Here is a 17,552-nt window from a genome sequence, read left to right on the forward strand (position 1 = left end):
GGTGTACGACACGAGGGCGTGGCAACACGGACGAAAACACACCAAGACGTTTGAGGTGGGGGCGGGGCCATAGCATGACCCCTTATATACATGCGCAGCAACAACATAAAACGAGAAACAGGTGTGATACATGCAAACAAAAAAAGGGTGTGGCCATGCAAATGAACACACACACACACACACACACACACACACACACACACACACACACACACACACACACACACGGAGTCGTCTGGGAGGAGGGCGCTGTGCCTTGACAATTGATAACATATACGTTGCAATGTTATCTTTAATTATAGAAATCACGAGTCTTGAGCTTAGTCATAGAAATATAACCAGTAATTCAAAATACAAGTCTGTTTTTTAAATGAATGTATTTATTTTTATATTCAGATTGGAAATCTCAGCAGACTGTGTGTTATTCAATATTAATCTCAGTACTCACATAACATTATAGAAGTGAGTTACATTCTATTTTTCTACTGGTGTTTAAGCAGCAAGCTAATTTATGTTAAGTAACACTCTCTTACTGACAGTCAGCCTTGTCAAGTCTACTGAGGAAACTTCATTGTCTGCCATTAAAATGATGTGTGCAGAAGTAAAGTTTGGTATTTCACGAGGTTCTATTATAGGATCAGAGTTTTCTTTAAAATACTGCCACTGGGTACAGTAATTTGTAAATAATGGCCTTTTATGACTGTAAAATGTATGGCAGTCTCTAAGGTACAAGAGTATACATAAGTAGATGTACATTGAGGTGTACATAAAAATCTTCCAGTGTATGTTAAATCTCTAGAATGTTTCAGTTGCTTCAAGTCAAGCTGTAAAAAACTTTAAGCATGACTACTAAATTTCATCTGTCATATAATCCTCACTCACACAAGATTAAGGCTTGTGAGGTAGACTGCTTGGATAAAGATCACTGTATATTGATATACCATTGTAAATGTATTCAGCACACCTGTAACAGCCGTGCTCCACTAGCTCAACTGGTGGACCAGGTGGGGTAAGATTCTGGCAACAGTTCATGGGATCAGTTCTCAGAGAACTCATGTGTCAAGTTACTCTGCATAAGAGCATCTGCCAGTGTTGCTGGTTTTCTTTATGTCGTGTTTCTGAAAATTGCTGACTGCACTTAGTATGAATCAACATGTTTGGGTTGGGGGCCACCAGCTTTGATTTTAGAGGCCTTTATATTTTAGGGTCCTGATTTGGGGCTTGTCCTCTTAATTCATCTGTTTTGGGGATACATATTGAGCATTCAGTCAATAAAACAATGAAGTTGTGAAAACCAACAAATTAAGCCAACCAAATTGATGGCAACATTTTTTTTTAATTGAAAGCTCCCTGTTGTTATTATGCAACTATTATTAGTTTAAATTGTCAATAGATCTTATTCTTTCTATTGTATTCAACTGTGCCATCATATCTCCAAATTACTGAGATATAGGGGCACTAGGATTTGGGAGAGATGCTGCCGCCGCACAACATCCCTGAAACCTGACACAATTTGAGTGTGAAAGATTGATTGTTTTGGTGATCTATGACACGGCTGATTATTGCTCTTCACTGCTTTACTAAAATCTCAATCAATTTGTCTCTGTGTCAGAGAATGTTCCTGAAGACTGTGTAGCTTCAACAGAAAAGTAAATAAAATACGTAACCTCATTGTCTCTCTCAATGTCTCTTAAAGGTCCAAAAAGAAATTGACAGAGGAACCCTGACGATTGATCAACAAATGCTAATATAAAGTAACATTACTTAAAAAGCAAACTAAAAATGACTTTTGCATTAAATAATGGGCCCGTATTAACGGGCAGGTGTTAATGGATCATTCATTTTCATTTTTGCAATTCTCCTGGCGGGCTTAGACCCCCCCCCCCCCACATTAATATATTTCTAGTGACGCCCTTGCCTCATCCAGATTTGTAGCTACCTAGCTACTTTACCTCTTGTCAGCATTCTTGTATTCCTGCATTCTTGCATGTCACTACATGATGTAGAAATTGCCTTTATCTCCTTGACATCTGACTATTGCCCTGCTATGTGGCTGTTGCTGTATATGTCTGAACAAGCCTATCTTTAAACTGCACCTCCCAGGTTTTAGCTCTATATTTGTGGTATGTTTTATTGGCAATACTGTGATGAGGAGGCTGAGCAGGATGTGGGGATGAGTTTGTAGGACAAACACATATGTTTATTTGGACATGTAAATTCGAGCATAGCACGCAGGCTATTGGGTTCAAACATCGACCCACGCAGACTCAAACACAAGACTTATATACACGCACGCTAACGCAACACAATGAGGAGCAGGTATGAAGCACAAGGAGGGTGTGGCCATATAGACGAACGCGTACACACACACACAGGAGGAGACATTTGTATTAATTTCTGTATTAATAACAAAGTACTAATACTAATCTATAAAAAAGCTATAAATGGTCTGAGTACCTAAGTAGTTAAAAGGTGTAATGTACCTAAGCATTCATTCTTCTTATGAACCACCACAACTGCTTGGATCATGAGGTGTAGAATCTTCAATTAAAACTGCAGAAGATGGTAAAGCTTTTCTTCCCCACAGGTATACATTAACCTTCCAATAAGTCTAAGACTCAGATACAGTCTCAGTGTCTGTGTCCAGATAAAGAACCTACTTGTTTAGGCAAACCTTTAGGTATTAGATCTTGTTAGATAAAGATGTAGTGTAGTGACTTATCACAGGAAACACCCCTGTTTAACTTGTTTTCAGCGAACTTATCACTTGGCTTTTACAGCCACACATTCTGTACTGCCACTATAATAGAACTTAGTCTGACAAGAAGGTTAGCTTGTTCACATTTTTCCCTTCCTTTTTTCACATTCTTCACCCATGATAGAATAACTGCCTGTTCTCTTTTTGTTTTCGTTTTGTGTCGTCTGTAAGCTGCATCAGCTCTTCTTCCCTGCTTGGATTGTGTTGGGGCAGTGCTCCCCAGAGTTCATGGGCGGCTTTTTTCACCCCAGAGCTCTCTGGATGGGCATGGGAAGCCCCAGAACTCACCCAGGAGGCATGGATTGTTCCTAGAAGCTTACTAGGGACATCTATGCTGCTCCCATACCCTGGCAGGTGATCTGCTCCGGCTCTTCCGTCCAAGGCAACAACGACACTGTGATGCATAAGCCAACACTGAGGGAGAAGAGTCCAAGCCTGAGCCAACTGTAGCCCAACCCAGTGGACCGAGGTTTTAGTGTACGGAGCTGCCTTGGTATATAAATAAGAGTTTTGGTGCTCAGTTTATGGAGGCCATAGTTATGTCACCCACCATAAGTGCAGAGTCATTTGATGTACAACTGGTTCAAGTTATGACTGGATAAGAGTGTCTGCTAAATACCAAAAATGTAAATGTAAATGTAAGTTTTAACTAGAACTTCAACTGTCATGGATGATGTTGCACTGGTAAAACTCAAGAAACCTTTCAGCAAACAGAAAGCACCATGGCGCAACACAAGGATATGTGACAAAAGGATAACGCTGAAAAGAGAATGTAGGAGAGCTGAATGTAAAGGGCGAAAAATGAAACTACAAATCCACTATGACCTCTATACACAAAGCCTTTGTAGTTTTAATGCTTAGATAGGCATAGCTAGACAGCTGCACTTCTCTAAGATTATTAATGTGAACATCAACAGCACCTGCCCTCTCTTCGCTATGGTTGACAAGCTTACACCCCCCCCCCCCCCACCCCCACCAAATGGATCAGGCCAGAACTTCTTTCCACAGAGAAATGTAATTTCATCTTTTTTAGTGAAAAACCTTTGAAACTATGAAATATGCCATGAATTTGTATAACTACTGTCTGTACAACCGTGTAGAAATAATGGAATTATTATGTCACAATTTAATACAATTGACCAAAATACTCTAGAGAAAATAGTTTGGTATCCTAAATCATCGACTTGGAGACATGCTGTCTCGAAACACTGCCATCTGAATTTTTTAAGACACATAGTTAATGGTTCTCTACTATCAGGCATTTGCCCAAAGTCACTAAAAACAGCCAATCTTGAAAAAGAGACATTTGGACCCTTCTGTGTTAAACAATTACAGACCTGTCTCAGAGCCTGTTATAAATAAGATCTTGACAAAGTTGTTTCCAATCAACTCAGTAGTTTCTTGAACACGAGTGGTTATTTTGTCAAATTTTCGTCAGGCTTTTGACCTCACCATAGTATGGAAACAGCTCTTATAAAAGTGTTAAATGACATACGTCCGAATACAGTCAGGTAAAACAGGGGTGTCAAACTCAACTACTTAAAGGGTCATATTGAAAATCTCAACAAAACTGGGGGCCAGAGAATGTGCATGTTTTTATTTAATTTTTAAAATAATATTTTACTATATTACCCAAACTGTCCATTGTTTATTCAAAATATGCCAAAACAGCAGCAGCAAAATATAGACACTTGAAGTAGATGTTCAAATATTACATTAATACTTCAAATATTCAAAAGTAATTTAAAGACATATTTATATAACAATAGGCTACATTAGCTACAGATGGCATAACTTTTAAATCTCTTTAAATGTCTTCAGGAGGTAGGTCTTTTTAACATACCTATTTACTTGAAATAGACACCTGCTATCTTTCCTATGCTGCAATTTCATTAATTCTTGGGATCAGCTTCTGAGCTGCTGAAACCCTAAGCATAGTATAAAGGTGTCTGTCAGTGAGATGAGTTCTTCAAGATGATTTATTTACAACTGCTAGCATAGGCATGTGCTATAAAACATGGACAGCATACGGGCGGTGTGCAGGCCGAGCTTGGGCATTGTTTCTGGGATGAAAGAAGGGAACTTGGCTGCTTCAACTGAATTGTATTTGGCCTTGACTGCGCCATTGCACGATAGTTCTTCCAGCTCCATTTGCATGTTCAATGATACATGTTCACTGGGGCATTCTCCACATCTGCTGGATTAATTAGAGGAAAAGCCCAAAATCAGAACTCTAATACTCTTCATGAAATTAGGGTCCACTTGCATTGCACAGATTTGCTTGAAAGTTAATGTCTGTAGGAATGAGCCCAATCAGTTTATTTAAAATGTTCTTATTCACAGACTTATAAAAGTATGTCAGCGATATCAAAGCTGGTGGCCGCCAACCCAAACATGTTGATTCATACAAAGTGCAGTCGACAATTTTCAGAAACATGACATAAAGAAAACCAGCAAAACTTGCAGATGCTCTTATCCAGAGTAACTTGACACATGAGTTCTCTGAGAACTGATCCTATGAACTGTTGCCAGCATCTTGCTCCACCTGGTCCACCAGGTGAGCTAGTGGAACACAGCTGTTTCAAGTGTGCTGAATACATTTACAATGGTGTATCAATATGCAGTCATATTTGTCTAAACAGTCTACCTCACAAGCCTTAATCTTCTGTGAGTGAGCGTTATATGACAGATTAGACTTAGTAGTCATGCTACCTTGATATCCTTTGCATACTCCTCAATCTTATTAAGTTATGGGATCATCTCTGACTGACAAAGCTGACTTTTATCAGCATAATATGGAAGTACACAATAGATTCTTGTTTTTGACAAGATTTCCTTTTTTTTCTTTTGCTCAGTTTTGTTATCTTTTTGTTAGTGTTAATTATAGTTCATTGTATATATATATATATATTACTTGGATCTCAGGATTAGACTGCTTGCAATGGCCAGGTTTGGGGAAAGGTAAGGTAGAGTTGTTTGGGAAAAGATAAGGTAGAGCAGTTTGCACAGATAACTCCTGATAACTCTATCCTATATAATTCATGCAAAACAGAGGTCCATCTTATTGGTTCTAAAGCTGCTAGAACTAGACCGTCAGAATTAAGCTTAAATCTTGATTACCTTTCTGTTCTATTGTGACCTTCATGTCCTATTCGATTCTTACCTGTCCTCCAATACAACTGGATTATTGTAATGGCCTTCTAACTGCTTAGTGAGAGTCTAAACAATTTTCAATTAGTCCAGTATATGGCCATAGAATCCTTAAAAAAATGAGAAAGTTTGTTCATATTTTCAGACATAAATTTACCTAAAATGGTAATTTTGGGGTATACAAAAAAAGTGAAAATAAATAAACAAGCTACACTCCCGGAAAATATTTTGACATGCATAAAATGTTACAAGCATACTGATTCAGGAGTACCTGAATGAACCTGAATTTTATTTCCTCAAACATCACACCTGCTTAGATCATAATGTGCTGGTTATCATTTACTACCTGGAATTATAAAAGTTTCAGCTGGGGGAGAGTAGCTTTATAAATTCCACCAGCTTTGGCATAACCTTCCAGCAGGTGTTTGGGACTCAGACACGGTCTCAGTTTTTAAGTCTAAGTTGAAAACTTACTTGTTTGGACAAGCTTTTGAAAATTAATTCCTTGTTACATAAATAGTGTAGATACTGGATTTCATAGAAAAGTAAGGTAAACTAAGATGTTGATGCTGTTGTCCTGCTGTTCTCATGCGTTCAGGTTTGTTAACAGTGAAACAGAGGTGCTGATGTATCAAGGATCCCCTGTGCCTGTGCCACCTTCTGGATCTCCATTTTTAGCTAAGCTGTTATAGCTAGCTCTGTGAGAGTCTCTGCTGCACTCTTGTGATCATATACTGTATATCTGCCCAGTGCCTTCCAGACAAATTTAACTACAACTGTTTATTTTCTCTGCTGAGAGACACATAAAGGAGAGTTCCTGCTCTCCGGACCAGTGTGAACAACCATGCATCCCCAGCATGTGCCACTGACCCTCCATTTGTGCCTGAAAGGCTTATCTGCATGTACTACCTACCTGATGAGATTAAAGACTGTGGCTGGGTTTCATGGAGACTTTATTGAAAATAACCTGTAACCTCTTCCCCCAGCTCTCCTGCTAAACTGTTTAGATGTTTCCTAAGTGAACTATGACCAGAACCACTTGTTAAAATAAGATACTATAAACTGGTATACTAATTCTACCCAAAGCATCAGGAAGTACTTAATTTGTGGCTAACATGAATTTTTCCAGTATGTCATTGATACCCAGATGTTCTAATCCAACCAAATATTTTAATACAATACCAGTGTATTATTTGTGATATCAAGAAGGCAACAGTGGAAGGGAGTGCACCTATTTGTCATCCTTCTGGAATGAACTGGTGGATGCTTTCCATCAATCAATATTACTTTTAGCTTGGAATTTTAATAAAATACCTTGTGTATGTGTTATTTTTATTCCTGTATTTTTTTTTAAATTTTTTTGCTTATTGTGTTTTTTGTAATTTTCTCCCTAATTACTCTCTAATATCCAATTCACTATCCCATCAGGAAAGTCCCCCCCTGACACACAACAGCTGTCAACCAGAGAGGGCAAGAGCTGTCATATGTTTCCTCCAAGGTACATGCAGCCATTCACCACATCTTTTCAACCTGTAGCTCATGCAACATCAGGGCATGGATTAACATTCTCAGAGGAGAACATTGTCCACCACTTTCTGATGCATGAGCTCACAGACACCTGTGATTGGCCAGTGTCGAAAGGGAAGAGTGAGTATGCCCCTCCCTCCCTGAGAGCACAGCCAATTTACTCTCTCAGGCTCATGGCCATGAATTGCTGTGGTATCATCAGGGATCAAACTTGCAATATCCCTTTGAGAGGATGAACACTTTTCTGTTGTACCACTCAGGAGCAGTATTTCATTATTTAACAGATCACATCACACCTTACCTAGTGGCTAACCGCAGCAAGTCTACACACCAAACAGATAGGGAACAGGCAAAGATGGAACTCCAATAACATAAACAGAAAACCAAATTACCAGGGGAAACACAAACCATACAAACGGCTCAGAACAGGAACAGGCTGGGTGGCATCCATTATGACAGATACAGGAACAGGCTGGGAGGGATCCTTCACATCAGGAACAGGAACAGGCTGGGCAGGATCCTTCACACTGGGAACAGGAACAGGAACAGTTTGGGTAGCGTCTTGCATTTTTGACAGATTGCATGGACAATCGATCCAAAGCGTTCCTCAGTGACTATACCAAACTTCCCATCTGGACTTTTTAACCATGTATGGCCAACAATGCATTGCTATATACATAACAGGCTCAACATGCTCAATTTGGAGTGAGATTGAATTTGGGGTATACTCAAATTATCGTCACTGTAATGTTGAAATCAGCTCTGTACTTATGTTAATTTATCTTATGTCTGGTTATTTCAGTCAGTCATGAAATTAATATATATTATATATATTATTTTGCCTTAACCCTATTATTCTAGTGTTTGCATATTAACCTTTATACATGTATTACTTAGTGACTACCTTCTTATCTCAAGTATAACAGATAGAGGAAGCTTATTAATAGTCGTAGAGTAACATACGTCTGTAGTAATCATACTTTCTATCCTTCTCTATATCTCCTCTGCTCCTTTATCTCTCTAAGTAACCAACTCTGTTTTTAAGTTGTGTGTTTCTGGATGAAATTGTAACTGCTTTCTTACACACAATTGTGTACTTTATATTACTTCTCAGAACATGTGCACTCTATGTCTAAATATGTGGACCAAATGGCTCATGTGAACTAAGGTAACACACCCCACCTGTTATAGTTTGAGAGATATGTCTCATAACCAAATATCACTACCTATGTTTTTTTTTTTTTTTTAATCTCTACACTCTTGGTGAAGCTCAGGCTCGGCAACCCACTGGAATATTCAAGATCAGGTGCATTTCCAGCCTACTGTGCCTACACCTGAACTTCAGTGATCCCTCTTGCATGGACAGACCGACCACATTGACGATTGTCTCTGGAAACTGACATAAGAGCTATATTCGTTTCATTCATATGCTTTCTCAGGGTGTCTATAGCGAGTTGAATTTCCTAGAGATAATACTGCGCAGGTTAATATTTCCTCTTGTCGTTAGTTGATACAATAATAGGAACAGGAATCTCCTCCCCTTGTAGGCAACCTTCTGGTAGTGACACCTACCTCTTGCTCTGTTCACTTGTTTGGATAGACTAGTCTTAGCACCCTAGCTAAACAGTTCTCTGGCTTTTGCAAAAAGTTCTTCCCTCTGATCCCTTTTCTTGTCTTTGTTGGTGGTTTATTATTATTTGATTAGTTTTCTTTATCTCCTCTGTCCTCCTTCTTTCTCACTCAGTTGTCACTCGTTAGGTATTTTGTATTCCTGAGGCAAGTCCGTCATAGTAGTCTATAGCACCCATTTCACAAAGTCAGTAATTTGTTCATTCCTTGATCAATAAACTTCCCATTTCTTCAACAAGTTGGTTGTCATGGCAAATATATTTGAAGCATTGATGTTTGGTCACTGCACAAGATATGAACTAATCTAGGAATGAGACTGATATAACGTTAATAAGCCTTCGGTACTTCACCATTGTTAGTTGACGTATTTTCCCTATATTTTAGTGCGGTGTCCCTTTTCAGTAAACACTCACAATATAAATGCCTCAGAACTTAGGTTGACGAGACTTTGCAAAGACAGTGAACAGAGAGGGCTTACAAAGACTAACGAGGACTAACAAGGAACAGGCGTAGATAGAAAGGGGGCGGAACAGTATTAAACCAAAAAAAAGGAAGCATGAGGAAACAAATCCAGGAAGTAAACAAACTTAGAAGCATTGCCATGGGAACTGTGATGCCAGTTAGGGCAAACCTGACACATTAGTATAGTACCATTGTCACGCTCACGGACCGGAGAGTCTCCCGTTTCCCCGGCTTCCTGATCTCTTTTGTGTTTTCCATCTTGCGGCTATTTCCATGGTTTCCCTGTCCTGTGTGATATTCTGGTTTCAGTCCTTAGTTTCTTTTTCTCTATCCCTCGTTTGGTTTTCCATGCCTGTCATTGCTTTCACCTCCTCCTCATTTCTAGTCTTGTTAGGTTCATGTTTTTAAACCTTGTTCCTGCGTCTCATGTTTGTTGGTCGTTGTCTATGTCTAAATTTACATCGACGCAATTTTCTGCCTCTGCCTCACTGGCTTCTGGCTACGTTGTGCTTGTTCTCTCTGTCCCAAGTTTAGTTACTCACTCTGTGTACCCTCGCCTCTCTCCTGTTGTTTACTTATCTCTCTCATTTAATTCCTACGCACTTTCTATCTGTACTCCAGTTTACGTTGCCCGCTCTGTCTGTATTGCCTTTCCAGTTCATGTTCATCAAGTTTACTCTGTTCTCCTGTCCACTGTACATTATCTCAGTGCTTTCGTCCACATTGCTTTCCTGATCCGTAATCGCCAGTCTTTGTCTAGTCTCATTCCTCATCGCTTCGCTCTTTTTTAGGTTTCTTTCCCCTGGTTCAGTCATGCAAGTGTTGTTTGGTTTTCCTTTTAAATCTGTTCCTTGTATTTTCATCCTGGTTATTGTTTACCTCGTTAAGTAGCCCAGTTCTGTGTACTCCATTTCATTCTTTTTCTTCCCTGTTTGTCTTAGTTTCATGCTTTGTTTTTTCCCCGTATGTCTTCCCTTAATATTTAGTTCCCTTCTTTATCTAATGCTCATCCTTACCGTGATTAGTCTATTATTGTTTGTTCCTGGGTTTTGTTCAGTACTGTGTTCTCCTGCTGTTTCCATGATTAAACTGGTCATTCATTTATACTGTCCTGTCTATTGTTTTCGTTATGGCTTCCCCTGCTTTGAGTTCTGCCTGCTCTCATGTCTGAGGTGCTGTTACTTCGCACGTGTTCACCCTCAACCTTCCCCGCATTACAACCATCTATGTGCATAATACAAATTCTAAAATACAAAGACCCAATGCAAACTGTACATATTTACTTTATTCTGATTATTAGGCACGCCTACTGCTTATTTTCTGGGCATGAACCACTTACTTGTTTATCAGGTGAAAGGCCTGATGCAGCCATGTAACAATTGCTAATGGTTTTGATTTTCTCAATTTCACATAATACAGCTATGAAGTAAAATGTCACTCATTCTTTCTGAGGATGTTCTTTTTGTTTTAGAATGAAACCTATAATTTGAGATGCTCAAATGGAAATATATTTTTATTTATCCTTGAAAAAACGGTATGCATGCTCGGAGCCGATTATTTTAGACAAATTACACAATTTATCAAAATCTGCAATGATCTTGCAAGCTCAGACATGCTACATCTCGATTAATCATCTCTTTCTGATTATAATAGTCTGGAGGTAAACCTTCTCATAGGACTGAGAGTACAGGTCCTTACAATCAGAGGGATACAGAGAGAAACAAACTGACATTCATGAATATGAGATGTTCGGATTATCTTTTGGTATGTGAATACAAAAATCAGACAGACTTTAGCCACTAAGTGATGATGTCACGGACTGCTCCTTTTTCCACTGATCACATGGTTCGGCCCGCCGCGTGCAGTGGGAATTCATTGTAATTGTTGTTGTTCTTGTAGCCACATCTCTGGTGTCTGCGCACACCAGCAAATGCTTTAGTGTGTACTGTCTGTGTGTATTTGAACCAATGTTGATGCATGCAGTTTGGTCAGTCTTTGAACACGTTACAAGTACATTTGTTGTTGCTCATTAGTGTTTGTGTTCACAATGTTTCATGTGTTTCGTTTTCACGGTTTATGTGAGTGCCCATGTCTTCCATGTTTGCCAATAAATGTCTATCACCATCAAGGGAGTCTGAGCATCCTGTTTCTTTTCCTACGGCACTCAGGCCTTTACAGATGACATATATCTTCACGTGCATGTGTTGAGTCTATGTTTTGAGCCTATGTGTTGTTTTCAGCTCAGTCAAGGGCTGTGCAGGTACCTCATCATTCCTGTGCCTGTCAGTGAAGTGCCTTGTAACGTGAGCAAGGAGGATGTTGTAAAGCAGACACTCATTACGCTCTCTCAGTTTTTTCATGTCAGGAAAGTATGTTTCTAATCTTTGTAATGTTCCTGAGGTGGAGAAACGCACACCTAGAAATATTATTTACATGAGCTTTGAATGAGAGACTTGAAGAAGATTAAGTAATTAGAGAACGAGGACCTCGCTGTCTGTACGCCTAATAGAAGCACTTCTGTTTTGTCAGCATTAAGTGAGTGAAAGTTTCTCAACATCCAGTGTCTGACATCCTTTATGCATTTCTCAATAATACTAAGATGATGCATGTCCTCTGGTCTGAGAGTATCATCAGCGTAGCAGTGCAAACTAGCAGTTTTTACATATAATGTCACCTATAATTAGCATATATAAAGAAAAAAGCAGAGGCCCCATGCTGAAAAGTTTTCATTTATGTTAACAAACTTGTAGCGATTGGCTAGATAAGATTTAAACCAGGAAATGGCTGTTCCTCTAATCACAACCTCAAATCTATTAAATTGTGTTCTATAGTGTTAAATGCTGCAGTCTGTTATGTCTGCCTGTATGTCTGCATTCTGTGTTCCAGGTTTTGCCTCTTCCTCTCTGGTGTCCACTGGTGGTAGGGATTGGCTGCCATTTTGTTTGGGTGTGGCTTTATTTTTGCTTCTAACAGTCGTCGTTTTGTTTCTAGTGTGGTTTTGTTTGTTGTGTTGGCCTTGGTCACTCCTGATGCAATTGCTCCAGTTTCTTGTCTTTAAACACCAAAAACTTGTAAACACACTAGATCTTTGCTGTCAACTTTGTCTGGTTATTCATTCCATTACTCATTACTTCTACTGTTGTAATACTCAAAACCCTATGTTACGGCCTCCCAGCCTAGACAGGATCATAACAAGTCAGATCAAGTAATGTAAGCAAAGAGACATAACACTGGTCTGAAGACAACAGGTCATTAACTATTTTCATTAGTGCCTTTTCTGTACTGTAATTAGGCATAAACTCGGAATATGGTTCTCCGGCATAGATGATGCCGCCCATCCTGATCCAGTACCTGCCTCTGGCATGGAAGATGCCACCCGTCTTTATCCAATCCTTGCCTCTGGTGTGGATGACTCTGCCCATCCTGATCCAGTTCCTGCTCCTGTTCCCAGCATAGCGGTTGTCGCCCTTCCTGCTCCTGATCCTGGTATAGTGGATGCCGCTCATCTTACTCCTGTTCCCGGCCTAGTGGAGGCTGCCCAGCTTGTTCTCCCCACCCGAGATGTCACTCAACCTGTTCCTGTTTCCTGTATCAGGCCTGTTCCTGTAGCTGTGCTCCCGGACCCACCGAACGGACAGCACAGTTATGCCTCCAAACCTCTCGGACCAGCTGCAGAGTGCTGCAGCCGAGCCTGTGGACCTGCCGCTGATTGCTGCACCCCTGGACTCGCCGAAGAATGCCACAGCCGCGCCCGCGGACCCACCTGCGTTATTTAAGCCTTGTGTTTGGTTTCCCATGTGGTTGGTTATTTTGTTAATTCTAGTCATTCTGTTGTGGAGTTGTCGTCATTTTCATCATTGTCGTCCTTGTTTTATTTGTTTGCTTAGTTCGTGTGTTACTTTGCTTTAGTGTTTTCCTCATGTCTCTGTTTTATTTGTCTCCCTTGTTCAGTTTCTTGTGTTGAGTAAAAAACCTCCTGCATCTGCATTCTGGCTCTCGCCTTGTTCCTGCAATAACATTACATACTGATTCTAAGCATTCACTCATTTGATCAAGTTCTGTGGGGTTTGAGGGTATCCCATTGAGAAATGTTATATCTAGGAGATTTGCAGACTAGAAATGAGGAACAGATGTGCAAAACCAAACGAGGGGTGGAGAAAATGAAACTACGGAATGGAACCAAAACACACAGGACAGGGAAACCCTGGAACATGGAAGCTAGGAGGGACTAAGCATGACAGTCCCTAGTACCTCCATAACCACCCCAAAGCACGCAACACCGGGGTGTGCCAAAACAGAAACCACCAAAACCAAACAGCAGGACTAGGACGAGACATAAACAGGAACAGTATAGGCAAGACGATGAGCAGGGACTGGACCCAGATGAGACACAGGAACAGACAGGAGAGAAATGGGAGCCGATTACAGGACACAACGAGGAGCAGGCACCGGAGCAGAAGAGACCAAAGCCGCAGGAGACCCAACAGACACAGAAACCAGAGGGACAGGAGCAGAAGGAGCAGAACAAGGACTAGGAATGGACACAGAAGCGAGAGCAAGAACAGAATCCACAACAGAAACAGACTGAGGATGACAAATGTGCTTGTTGGGAGGCCAAGGAGACACAACAAAAGACGACAAATGGCGAGGTACAACCGAAGGCACAACAAGATGAGGAAAACAAAACTGTAAAACAGACCAGGCCAGGGACAAAGGGACAGGAACAAAAACAGACACCAGAATGGACATATGGATGGTCACAGGGACAGAAACAAAGGGAGATACAGGAACCAGAACAGGCACAGGGACAGAACATAACAGGAGCAAAAACAAAACCAGTCAACAGAGATGACAAAACACAAAACACAAAAACAATGGGACAGCAGGAGCAGGCAACAAAGGAGACACAGGCCTGGGAGGGACAGGCAGGGAACATGAAGCCTGAGAGTCAGAAGGCAGGTCCAAGGACGTTGAGTAGACCAGCGATGAATCCAGGGTGCCATGAGGCATGGCTGTGGTGTTCAGCGATGGGTCCGGGAGGTCCGGAAGTGCGGCTGAGACATTCAGCGGCGGGTCCAGGAGGTCCAGAGGCAGGGAACATGAGGGATCAGGGAAGGCAGGTCTGACATGTCTACATGCTTAGCCATGGGAACAGACCTGGAGACAGGACAGGTGGCCTCTCATGCCAGGAACAGGAACCAGACCAAGATGGGCGGCGTCTCTCATGTCGGGAACAGGAACTGGCTGGGTGGCTTGCAGGATAGTCACAGGTACAGATTGGGTGACCCTGGAGGAACACACAGATACAGAACCCTCTTGGCAGTTCTCAGAGCACACATGGGCTATGGGGAGCTCGCATTTGCGCTTGAGCACCCAATAAGTGCCTAGAAACAGGTTATCTAAGCTCTCACTCCATCTACTCACATCTTGCGCTGCAGGCCAACCCCCCCTGCAGCAATGGTCAAGATAGGTAGACTCTTACCTAGGATCTTGTCATCGACATAATACACAGAATCTTGCTTTTTCCGGGAACAATGAGATGCCCGTGTACCCGCAGCACCAGGGGATTTGCTATCTCTGGTTTGGTGGTGCTGAGACATAACGGATTTGGACTGTGTAGAAACAGCTGGAGTTTCATCCCAGTGGAACAACCACCTTCCAGAGTCACGATCTCTTGCTACATCTTTGTGTGGCTGATCAATCAACAGCCAAGACACAGGGAACAAGACAAGGTTTAAATACATGAACTTAACAAGACTAGAAATGAGGAACAGCTGAGGAAAACCAAATGAGGTGTGGAGAAAATGAAATTACTGAATGAAACCAAAACACAAAAGACAGGGAAACCATGGAACATGAAAGCTAGGAGGGACTAACCGTGACAGTACTCAGTTGGCTTGATCCAGGTTTCTGTTAGACAATGTACATTATATCTATGATCTGTGACAATTTCATTTATTATGAGCACTTTAGATGTTAAGGATATAACATTTAGTAAACCTAGCTTTAGAGGAAATGTGCAGGCAATGTTCTGTTTATTACTAATTAGGTTAGTAAAACATTTCTTTTTGGTTTTCTGTATTTCTGCTTAGCTCAGGGAACAGAGTGTCAATATTGGTAAACCTTGGGTGACGTCTCATAGCAATCAGCAGAGAGTTGGTTTGGCCTTTTTATCTGCTGCCTGGCCTCTGCTCATGTTTGTCAAATATTAACTAGGTCTGTCATAAGACCATGGCTTATGTTACAAGAAAGGAGAGCAGCGGCCTCCCTAATAGGATGGATACCACCCCACCCTAAAAGGCCAGGCTTGTCCTCAAATGTGGTCCACTTATCTATGAACCCCACATTGTTTTGTGAGCACCACTTGAACAGCGAAGATAACCGGCTGTACGTTATATTGCCATGCCAGATTGGGATGGTGTGTTCATTATATTTTATGCAACTCTGTTTTTTTTTATTATCTCATAAGACATTTATTAAACATTTCATACAGCAGATCTTTAAACGTTTACTTTGTAATGTTTCATGCATGTCAGGATTATAATGCATTCTATATAGTGTATAACATGAAATAACTACATTTGTAGTTAATATGGATATGTTACCAAATGTTTATTCAAAACACCATATTTATACAAGACACCATATTAATTTAAATGGTAAACAGTTAACGTCCAGGAGGAGGGGGCCATGCTATAAAGTTCATAACAAATGTGAACAAAATAAATATTCAGACAAATATTCAGACTTTACCTGTCTGCTGTTATAGAGTACATTGGCAACAAACATGGCCATTACCAACACAGAGATGCCCTTTCTTTTTAGACACTGAGACCTAAACAACACATGAAAAATATAATAAAAAAGGACTTAAAAACCACATATTGTTATCATACATATTGGATTATTGGATTATAAATTATTATAAAGGTTTTTTTTTTTTTTTTTTTTTTTCTGTAATAGTATCTGGAAACTCATGGCAGCATTCATTCTGATACCTTTGATTCATGCTGTTTTGGTATTCACAGATAAAGAGCAGATGGAATGTGACTTCGATGATGTATGTGTAAATAGCAATGACCAACGTCACCACGGCAAGCTTCAGTAGGCAACTCCGCAGATATGACCATAGCTACCATACCCAGACAGACTCGAGAGGGAAAATTGGTGAGGGGACGTGTAAAAACATGAACACCCTCACAGACAAGAAGTGAGGTGTAGCACGAGGGCTCACAGACCTCAATACCTGACATTACCAGCTAGGAGAACTTTGGCAAAGATCCAACACTGAATGGCTGGGTCACTGGGCTTATATAATGTCTAGCCCAGCTGTTGGGTGTTAAGCCTGATTAGTGGCGTGCCTGACTCGAGGCCTCCCTCTGGTGGTCGAAGGGGGCCTCGGCCTGGCCCCAACCCTTACACATATTAATACATTTTAATCAACAATCATGAACTGTCTACAAATAAGTAGACTTACAATGTCTGAGGACACCACCCCAAAGTTGATGGCAATGGCAGTGAGTCTGAGCAGGTTACTCTTGGTTTGATGGATCCAGCAGCATAGATGCTGGAGGTATCACTTGAACTCTTTTGCCAGATTGACCACCAACAGCAGTGAGTAGACCATGAGGAACATTAACAACAGACCCTCCACAAGGCTGATCCCGGGGAAACAAAACAAAGGAAATTATAGGTGTATGAAAATTTGAGTTTGCAACATTTTTTTTATATGTTCAGAATATTTCCATGTACATGTAATTTATTATAAAATGGGCCTACTAATAGTCATTGCATTTCCACAAGGCTTGTTTTCTAAATTGCTCACCAGATGTCTTCATATCTCATACTCTATCTTGGTTGCTAGGGTGACCACTGTGGCTTCATCTTGTTTTGAAAACAATTCCTGTCTGTCAGGAAACACTTCCTGTCTGTCCTTTACTATAAAATTTCTGTGCACACAATGTTCATTTTTTACTCTACTTCTTTAATTTCTCACTCTCCATAAGGAAAAATACAAAAGCTGTAT

General features: G+C 40.7%; 1 protein-coding gene across 6 annotated transcripts; it reads right to left on the bottom strand.

Annotated features, from left to right (window-relative positions):
• Positions 1–1,843: 1,843 nt before the first annotated feature.
• Positions 1,844–10,005, bottom strand: LOC145659318 (uncharacterized). 6 transcript variants are annotated; one of them, XR_014125426.1, is made up of 3 exons: positions 9,716–10,005; positions 7,844–7,962; positions 1,844–4,952 (listed from the first exon to the last, which is right to left on the bottom strand). XR_014125426.1 is itself a non-coding variant. In XM_081720997.1 (3 exons), exons 1-3 carry the CDS (start codon positions 9,782–9,784, stop codon positions 4,751–4,753), a joined length of 390 nt encoding a protein of 129 aa, XP_081577123.1. In that variant the 5' UTR covers positions 9,785–10,005; the 3' UTR covers positions 1,844–4,750. The 6 variants fall into 6 exon arrangements, 1 of the variants encoding a protein (XP_081577123.1); XR_014125424.1 differs by having other exon boundaries at positions 9,008–10,005; XM_081720997.1 differs by having other exon boundaries at positions 1,844–4,955; positions 7,828–7,962; positions 9,735–10,005.
• Between the last annotated feature and the right edge of the window lie 7,547 nt (positions 10,006–17,552).

The sequence above is a fragment of the Electrophorus electricus genome, chromosome 10, assembly GCF_041902795.1.
Source record: "Electrophorus electricus isolate QZ-2024a chromosome 10, ASM4190279v1, whole genome shotgun sequence".
Classification (NCBI taxonomy): Eukaryota; Metazoa; Chordata; class Actinopteri; order Gymnotiformes; family Gymnotidae; genus Electrophorus; species Electrophorus electricus.

What these genes read in the sequence shown, in the direction of transcription:
- LOC145659318 (XM_081720997.1), bottom strand. Translation starts at nt 9,784, where the DNA reads ATGGAAAACACAAAAGAGATCAGGAAGCCGGGGAAACGGGAGACTCTC. An exon ending in GGGAAACGGGAGACTCTCCG is followed by an intron (nt 7,963 to 9,734) that starts GTCCGTGAGCGT and finishes TCCTGTTCCCAG; the next exon opens with TGTGAAGGATCCTGCCCAGC. An exon ending in TATGGTTTGTGTTTCCCCTG is followed by an intron (nt 4,956 to 7,827) that starts GTAATTTGGTTT and finishes TAATTAATCCAG; the next exon opens with CAGATGTGGAGAATGCCCCA.